This window comes from Saccopteryx leptura, chromosome 3 (genome assembly GCF_036850995.1).
Source record: "Saccopteryx leptura isolate mSacLep1 chromosome 3, mSacLep1_pri_phased_curated, whole genome shotgun sequence".
Classification (NCBI taxonomy): Eukaryota; Metazoa; Chordata; class Mammalia; order Chiroptera; family Emballonuridae; genus Saccopteryx; species Saccopteryx leptura.
In genome coordinates, this window is record NC_089505.1 from 104,720,780 (window position 1) to 104,730,386 (window position 9,607).

The 9,607-nt window shown below is 46.1% G+C and overlaps 1 protein-coding gene across 3 annotated transcripts in view; it reads left to right on the forward strand.

Moving 5' to 3' along the window:
* Positions 1–3,284, forward strand: part of GMEB1 (glucocorticoid modulatory element binding protein 1) — a 47,149-nt gene extending 43,865 nt beyond the window's left edge. For all 3 annotated transcript variants that reach the window (XM_066375654.1, XM_066375656.1, XM_066375655.1), the window contains exon 10: positions 254–3,284. In XM_066375654.1, the coding sequence (XP_066231751.1) occupies positions 254–954 (701 nt within the window). In that variant the 3' untranslated portion in view covers positions 955–3,284. The remainder of the gene's footprint in view (positions 1–253) is intronic.
* Positions 3,285–9,607: the final 6,323 nt, after the last annotated feature.

Genomic DNA, 9,607 nt, shown 5'->3' on the forward strand with positions numbered 1-9,607 from the left:
TTCTCTTCCTCCCTCCCTCCCTCCCTCCCTCCCTCCCTCCCTCCCTCCCTCCCTCCCTCCCTCCCTCCCTCTTTCCCCTTTCCTTCCTCTCAATAAAACCTATCAATTAAAAAAAGGTTTTTTTAATTAGCCAGTCTTGTTTCTTGAAAACAATAATTTTTCTGAGGCTATATAGTGGCCTCAGAAGACCCCAGGTCCCCTCGCTCCCAGTTTACTGTTCTTCCTTCCATACAAGTCTGTCTTTTTTCCATAGACTTGGAACGCCAGTTGGAAGAGCAGAAGAAGCAAGCTCAGGATCATAGGCTGAAATCCCAGACGGTTCAAAATGTGGTATTGATGCCTGTGAGCACTCCTAAGCCTCCAAAAAGGCCCCGGCTCCAGAGGCCAGCCTCCACCACTGTCCTGAGCCCTTCTCCTCCTGTCCAGCAGCCTCAGTTCACAGTCATCTCACCCATCACCATCACCCCAGTGGGTCAGTCATTTTCCATGGGCAATATTCCAGTGGCCACCCTCAGCCAGGGCTCCAGTCCTGTGACTGTCCACACACTGCCTTCTGGCCCTCAGCTCTTTCGCTATGCCACAGTGGTTTCCTCTGCCAAGAGCAGCTCGCCAGACACAGTGACCATCCACCCTTCATCTAGCTTGGCGTTGCTAAGCTCTACTGCCATGCAGGATGGGAGTACCCTGGGCAACATGACCACCATGGTGAGCCCTGTGGAGTTGGTGGCCATGGAGTCCGGCCTGACCTCAGCAATCCAGGCTGTCGAAAGCACCTCAGAGGATGGGCAGACCATCATTGAGATTGACCCAGCCCCAGATCCAGAGGCTGAAGATTCTGAGGGCAAAGCAGTCATTTTGGAGACAGAGCTGAGGACTGAGGAGAAAGTTGTGGCTGAGATGGAAGAACATCAGCATCAAGTCCACAATGTGGAGATTGTGGTCTTAGAGGATTAACTGGGGATATTGGGGCCAGGAGATATGTTTTGGTTTGAAATTTTAATTATTTGTTTACTTTTATCATTGTCCCACTCATTTCCACATAGGATCCTTTTTTTTTTTTAACAAAATCTTGTTGCTGTAACTGAAAATGTTGGGTCTCTCCCACCTCTTCATTGAAAAAATGGACAAAAACAAGCTGTCCTAGTTGAGAGTAGGTCACTCAGTGTCCTCATCCTCTTACACCAAGAAAGTTGTTTCTTTTAGGGGAGGCATCAAGATAACCAGCAACCCTATCCTGAAAGCCCTTTCTAGGTTAGTGTATCTGTGTATGCATGTGGTTTATTCTCGTAAACATGCGTTGACCAAACTGTGGAACACAGACCTGATACTGGAAAGGAACCCACTCACACATGGATGCAAAAGGATACTTTATTTTATATCCTGAAATGGGCCCTCAGAGGCCAGTGCAAAACTCTGAAACAAAAGGAAGTTGAACTCTGCTTAGAGGGGAACTTTGTTGCTTGGAGCAACAACTTAAAAAGGGAAGTGCTTTGACCAGGATGAGGCAAATAAATTATATTTCCAGAAGTGCAACTGATGCCTCTTGATATCTCTGAGGGTTACCACTATGGGTGCCATTTTGAAGAGAGGCCAGTGATAAGTGGAAGGGCACTTTGCCATGGAGTAACATCAGGAGAAACAGAAATCCAGGGATGTCACAGCTGTGCTTTGGGATTCGAGCCCACCTTGTCCCCAGCTTTGTCAAAGCACTTACCTTTCTAAACTAGGATCAATCCATTCATTTGCAAACTGTGTGATATGATGTAAATTGCTCTGGTTCTTGGACTGTGGCTGTCACGGGGGTGGAACTCCAAGGCTATGATTTTTATTGCATGACTCCAGGAGCGGTAGAGTTCCTCATCCAGGCCAGCTGCCCTTTTTGGTGGGGCCCTTTTTTTTGGCTTTGGAACCAAAAGCAGCCACTCATTTGGTGCTTTCTCTTGTTCTACTCTCCACCCCTCAATTGTTAATAGCATCTGTCTGCTGGATCCCATGCTCTTCAGCTTTTTGGCTAATTTGGAGAACAGTGACAGGTGCCTGCCTTCATCCCCTTTTAGATTCATTTATACCACAGATATTTCTGTGAGATTGAGCTCATAAAAAAAAAAAAAAAACACAACAACTTAGGCTTGGCAGGAAGACTCAGCACCCCCAGCCTATCCTGAGGCACCAAGTGGATGTCTCTTCCTGAGCGAGCTGGACTCCCTGGGAAAGAAGCATTGTGTGTGACATTATATTATAGGAAATGTACCAGGAATGTCAATAATAATGTCTTTGGGGGGGGTTGTATCTTGTTTCCTTTCTCTTTTTTTACGTTGTTAGTGTATTTAGAGCAGGGCCATTTTCTGTGCTTAGATTCCTTCTCTTTGACCATCTTCAGTGTTTGGGGCAAGAATGGACTCTGGTTTTTATTTCTTTTGGTTGCATTGTTTGCTGCACTAGGAAAAATATAGGAAACTGAAGACAGTTTAAAGGAAAAATAGGTCAAAAAAGAAAGTACACACCTTAGGAATGGGAGGTTTTGTTTTTTTTAATTATTATTATTAATTAAAAGCAAAACTTTGACCTGTAGTTTCCTCCTTTTTTTGAAGAAGGCACCCACCTGAAGCCATATATCTTTCAACAGATGTTGGAAACCCTGTTGTTAAGCAAGTAGAAACAGTTCTATCTCTCAAATGGCTGTATATAACTAGAGATGCCCTCTAACTTGGGAGGGTCAATCATAAAAGCCTGAAGGGTGAGATTTCTGAAATCCATACATTTGTGGTTTTCAGCTTTAATATTGTCTGGGGCTTTATTTTTTCATTTCAGAGTAGTTAATAGATGTGGCAATCAGCTTAGAACAATCCTTTGGCCCATTATATATCTTCAGTAAGGAAAGTGGCTTTTATTTCTTGCTTCTTTAGGTTTCCTGCTGGTACATAAACAAAACCAATATTTCTGTCTAATGCTAAAACTGCTACTTGAACCTGGGAAGGCATATTATCATCCCTATTGTAGTATTTAGGGATACTTTTCACTTTGCCAGAGACAAGAGGCCCAATTCAGGACAGAGGAGAAGCCCTGGAGAACACCTACACACTAGCTCAGGTTCCTTTCTTCCCTCCATCGGAGCTGTTGGTAGTGTTTTAAAATAGTGTGAACGTCATGCTCCCAAAGTCAAGGATCTCCTCCTAAAGATGGAACAGAGCCTGTTTACTTTTACTTTCTGAATATTCCAGCTGGTGGAAATACATGAGCTTTGTTTTCCTGGTCTTCCAATAAATAGCCTGTCATTATTGCTAGATGCTATGGCACCCATTGTTGAGTGGGGGTTCCCTCACAGCCCTGGTATAGATGATCTCAGATGGGGTGACACATATGTGAGCCACTGGTCTATGCACAAGCATTTGCAATGAAACATTCCTCAGGCTGACTTGGCAGTAACTACCTATCTTTCTGTTCATTCCTTAAATAAACATTTATAAGTTTGATCTATGTGCCAGGCTTTGTGCTAGGCACTGGCAGTACAGAGGTGGAAACAACAGTCTGGCTCTACATTCAAGGAATTCATACTCCAGAGGCTGTCTGGAATTTATATTTCAAAATAATTGGTTTCCCTTTTTTTTTTTTTCTTCTCTGAAGTTGGAAACGGGGAGGCAGTCAGACAAACTCCCGCATGCTCCCGACCGGGATCCACCCAGCATGCCCACCAGGGGGCGATGCTTTGCCCATCTGGGGCGTTGCTCTGTTGCAACCAGAGCCATTCTAGCGCCTGAGGCAGAGGCCATGGAGCCATCCTCAGTGCCCAGGCCAACTTTTTGCTCCAATGGAGCCTTGGCTGCAGGAGGGGAAGAGAGAAACAGAGAGGAAGGAGAGGAGGAGGTATGGAGAAGCAGATGGGTGCTTCTCCTGTGTGCCCTGGCCGGGAGTCAAACCCAGGACTCCTGCACGCCAGGCTGATGCTCTACCACTGAGCCAGCCGGCCAGGGCCTGGTTTCCTTTTTAATCCTATGTATTGTATTTCATGCATTGCAAAGCATTATTCTGACAATTGGTCCATAGGTTTCAGCAGACTACCGAAGGCACTAAAGGTTAAGCCAGGGGTCTCAAACTCAACTCAGCATGTGGGCCGCAGAGCAAGATCACAGCCGTTCGGCAAATACAAGTAGGCCCCTAGGCTTACTTAATTTTATCCAAAATAGTTTGAACTTCGTGGATTAGTCTGCGGGCCGCACAAAATTGTTCGGCGGGCCGCATGCAGCCTGCGGGCCGCGAGTTTGAGACCCCTGGTTAAGCCCTTCTTTAGTGAGATACTGAAACATCATATGGGAATAAGCATGGTGATAAAGCTCATGGCGTCAGAGCTGAAAAAGCAGAGAATCAAGTACCCAACCCAGTTGGGGGTAGGGTCAACAAATATGGGAGTACTTCCTAGAGCTGTGACCCAAAGCTGATTTAGGAGAGACCATTTTTGACTAGGTTTTTTTGTTTTGTTTTTTGGGTACTCTATTTTCTTTTCAACTAATTGGGTTTATTTATAGAACAGGGAAAATATCTTTAGTCTTGCTGCTTTTGCCTTGAGAGCCGAGGGGAGTCAGCAGCATGGGCAGTTCCTCTTAAGAGTACCCTACTGAAGAAAGCCAAGGCATTTGTCAGCTTCTCTGAGTTCCCATCAGGTAAATGCAGTGTGGGACTGGAGTCTAGCTGGTAGAAGGTAAATGGCTCAAACCTTCCTGTCCTGTAGTTTCTACAAAAGCATAAGTCAACTGAACAACTGTCTGACTTGGGCCACATTCCTGTTTGGCCTCCACCTTGTTCTCTTCCCTGCCCCTCAATCCCACAAAACAAAAAAACCTGCTCCCAGTTATTCTGAAGTAAAAAAAAAAACCCTGACAATCGACTTGAATATTCAGGATTCACAGCCACTTCACTGAAGTTTCTTTTATACATGTGTTTACATTAGGGAAGGAGAACCAATGTTAATACAAATACCTTGGAAGTGATATATCATTTAGTTCAGGTGGTATGATAGTCTAGTGGTGGTGCTTTATCCCATTTTCATAAAACTCACCAAAGGTAAGTTGGATGATAGGAAGTATTGGTAACATAAAAATAGTAAAATCAAGCCTGACCAGGCGGTGGTGCAATGAATAGAGCATTGACCAGGGACACCGAAGACCCAGGTTCGAAACCCCGAGGTCACTGGCTTGAGCAAGGGGTCACTGGTTCAGCTGGAGCCCCCTGTCTCAAGGTAGATACATATGAGAAAGCAACGAACAACTAAACTGCCACAACAACGAGTTGATGCTTCTCATCTTCCTGTCAGTCCCTCTCTTTCTCTCTAAAAAAAATTTCTTTTTGTAAAATCAAGCATGAAATATGGGATTATTAGTTAAGTGAGTTATAACTGATACAGGACAAGGAGGTAGGAAAGATAAAGGTTGAATTCTGAGGAAATAGTCCTTTTTGAGGAAAAACTCGGATACTAGACAAGCCCCTGCATTTTCAGATAACTTGCCTAGTACAGTTCTCTTACATCTAGGATACCTCCTCCCTCGGAATTTTTTTCTTTAAGCATGTGTGCATATGCATGTGAAAGAGAGAGGAAGAGATGAGAAGCATGAACTCGTAGTTGCAGCACTTTAGTTGTTCATTGTTTCTCGACTAGGGGGTTCCAGCCTAGCCAGTGACCCCTTACTTAAGCCAGCGACCTTGGGCTTCAAGCTAGCAACCTTTGTGCTCAAGCCAGCAACCATGGGGTCATGTCTATGATCCTATGCTCAAGTTGGCAACCCTGCACATAAGCTGATGAATCTCCTCTCAAGCCAGTGACCTCAGAGTCTCAAACCTGGGACCTCAGCATCCTAGGTTGATGCTCTATCCACTGCACCAATACCTGGTCGGGCTGCGAAATTCTTATGTAGTCTAATGTACAACAATAACCATTGAAAGCCCTGGCCGGTTGGCTCAGTGGCAGAGCGTCGGCCTGGTGTGCGGGAGTCCTGGGTTCGATTCCCGGCCAGGGCACACAGGAGAAGCGCCCATTTGCTTCTCCACCCCCACCCCCTCCTTCCTCTCTGTCTCTCTCTTCCCCTCCCGCAGCCAAGGCTCCATTGGAGCAAAGATGGCCCGGGCGCTGGGGATGGCTCCTTGGCCTCTGCCACAGGCGCTAGAGTGGCTCTGGTCGCGGCAGAGCGACGCCCCAGATGGGCAGAGCATCGCCCCCTGGTGGGCATGCTGGGTGGATCCCGGTCGGGCGCATGCAGGAGTCTGTCTGACTGCCTCCCTGTTTCCAACCTCAGAAAAATACAAAAAATAAAAATAAAAATAACCATTGAAGTTGTTGCACTAGGTAAGGGACTACATGGGATCAGTTCTGCTAGATTTGGACTTTCTTTGCCCCTAGAATTTATCTTAATCTGTCCTAATTGAATCCTTTGCAGATTTCCTTCTCAATCCCGGAACACCTTTCTTTTTCCTGAGCTATGCAATTTGACTTCCTCTGGAAGGTTCTATTTTCCTCCAATCCAACTTCCTTATCCATACTCCTATTTTCCTAACCAAATCTCATTTGGTTCCCAAATTCTGCTGTCAGTAACTCTTTCAACTTGAGATAATTGTTTTTCATGGCAGCCCCAGGACCCAAACCTCAGAATACATCCAGAGGCTGCTGCCTTCACTACCTAAAACAGCCTTCCTAACCCCATCAGCCACCTAAACCGAAGCGCCTTTGAGATGTGCTCGTGCAATGACTATAGGTAAGTTCCCCAGCACATACAGATTCTAAAACCTATCTTTTATACCTGATTGATTTTCTACCTATGGTCGGTGACCCAAACTAAGACATGCCTGTTTCCTGGATAAATCTTTCAAGCCCAGTATGATTCCTATTACCTCTTCACAACTACCAGAAATTTCTGCTGTCTTACGAGTCTCTCAGATGAAAGACATCTGGTGCCCTTTCAACCTAAAATAGACCGGACCTTACTTTGAAATGGACTCTGAGTTCTCCTGCGTGTATGCTTTCCAATTCTGTACCTTTACTGATAGTTATGTCTTGTAATGTGGTATATATGGATTTGTTTTTCTAGCTTGAGGACAAGAGTGAACAATAGTATTGGGTCACGTAAGTATGAGGCTGGGTAGTAACCCAGAAGACAAGGTCCTCACCAGGCTTTGTAGGAGAAAAGAAAAGCATACACATAGGGTGGTTTACCTGCATTTCAAAGTATAAGTTTTTTGTTTTGTAAACTTCTCTGATGTTTCTTCTAAAGAAATCTATGTAGCCTGATCAGGCGGTGGCGCAACAGATAGAGGGTCACACTGGGACATGGAGGACCCAGGTTCTTAACCCTGAGGCCACTGGCTTGAACGCAGGCTCACTAGCTTGAGCGTGGGGTCATAGACATGACCCCATGGTCGCTGGCTTGAGCCCAAAGATCACTGGCTTGCAGCACAAGGTCTCTCTGGCTTGAGCCCAAGCTCACTGTCTTGAGCAAGTGGTCATTTACTGTAGCTCCCTGGTCAAGGCACATATAAAAAAGCAATCAATGAACAACTAAGGTGCCACAACAAAGAATTGATGCTTTCTTCTCTCTCCCTTCCTGTCTGTCTGTCCCTATCTGTCCCTTTCTCTGTCTCTGTCAAAAAAAAAAAAAAAAAAAAGCAATCTATGTCCTTACTGAGCAAACTAGAATTCCACACTCCTGACTCAGCCCAAAGACTACTTTGGCCCCTATTTTTTTTAATTAATTAATTTATTTACTTTTGTTGTTGTTGTTTTGGTTTTGGTATTTTTCTGAAGTTGGAAACGGGAAGACAGACAGACTCCCGCATGCGCCCGACCGGGATCCACCCTGCATGCCCACCAGGGGGCGATGCTCTGCCCATCTGGGGCGTTGCTCTGTTGCAACCAGAGCCATTCTAGTGCCTGAGGCAGAGGCCATGGAGTCATCCCCAGCGCCCGGGCCAACTCTGCTCCAATGGAGCCTTGGCTGCGGGATGGGAAGAGAGAGAGAGGAAGGAGAGGGGGAGGGATGGAGAAGCAGATGGGCGCTTCTCCTGTGTGCCCTGGCTGGGAATCGAACCCGGGACTCCTGCATGCCAGGCCGATGCTCTACCGTTGAGCCAACCGGCCAGGGCTCTTTTTCTCCATTTATCACCTGACATACTTATGTTTTTTTTTTCTCCCCCAAATAGAATGGAAGTTCCATGAGAACAGGGACTTTTCTTATCTCTTAGTCACTGCTGTTTTCTTTTCTTCTCTTTCTTTTCTTTTCATTATTAAGTGAGAGGCTGGGAGGCAAAGAGACTCCCGCATGTGCCCTGACCAGGATCCACCCACCAAGCCCACTAGGGGATGATGCTCTGCCCATCTGGGGCTGTTGCTCCATTGCTTGGCAACTGAGCCATCCCAGCTCCTGAGGTGAGGCCATGATGTCATACTCAGTGCCCCAGGCCAACTTGCTTGAATGAGCCGTGGCTGTGGGAGGGGGAGGGGGAGAGAGAGAGAGAGAAGAGAGAGAGAGAGGCAGAGAGAGAGAGAGAGAGAGAGAGAGAGAGAGGTGTGGAGAAGCAGATGGCCACTTCTTCTACTGTGTGCCCTGGCCAGGAATTGAACTCGAGACTTTCATACGCCAGGCAGATGCTCTACCACTGAACCAACCTGCTAGGGCAGTCACTGCTGTTTCTACAGTTCTTGGGAACAGTGCCTGGCATGTAGTAGACCTGATAGCTATTTGATGCAATAGTAATAATAATAATAACCAATACTTACTGAAGGAAAACTATATGAAGCAAACATTGTTCCACTTGGTTCTCACAACAATCCTATGTGGTGGATAGCATTATTTACTTCAATTTATTATTATTTTTTTTAATTTATTCTTTTTTTTTTCTTTTTAGAGAGGAGAGGGAGAGACAGAGAGAGAGAGAGAGAGGAGAGACAGAGAGAGAGAAGGGGGGGAGGAGCTGGAAGCATCAACTCCCATATGTGCCTTGACCAGGCAAGCCCAGGGTTTCGAACAGGCGACCTCAGCATTTCCAGGTTGACGCTTCATCCACTGCACCACCACAGGTCAGGCCTACTTCACTTTATAATGAGTAAACAAACATGGTTATTTTCCACTCTGAACAATAGATGCATTTGAAGCATAGGATACACATTAAATTGATTAAACAGTCTTTAAATGTACTAGAGAAGCTTAATGCCTAAAAGGAATCCTTCAGGCCCTGGCTGGTTGGCTCAGTGGTAGAGCATCGGCCTGGCATGCAGGAGTCCTGGGTTCGATTCCCAGTCAGGGCACACAGGAGAAACACCCATCTGCTTATCCACCCCTCCCCCTCTCCTTCCTCTCTGTCTTTCTCTTCCGCTCCCGCAGCCAAGGCTCCATTGGAGCAAAGTTGGCCTGGGCGCTGAGGATGGCTCCATGGCCTCTGCCTCAGGCGCTAGAATGGCTCTGGTTGCAACAGAGCAATGCCCTGGTGGGCATGCCAGGTGGATCCTGGTTGGGCGCATGCGGGAGTCTGTCTGACTGCCTCCCCGTTTCCAACTTCAGAAAAATACAAAAAAAAAAAAAAAAAAAAAAAAAGGAATCCTTCAACAAATTATTTTATAATGCTGATG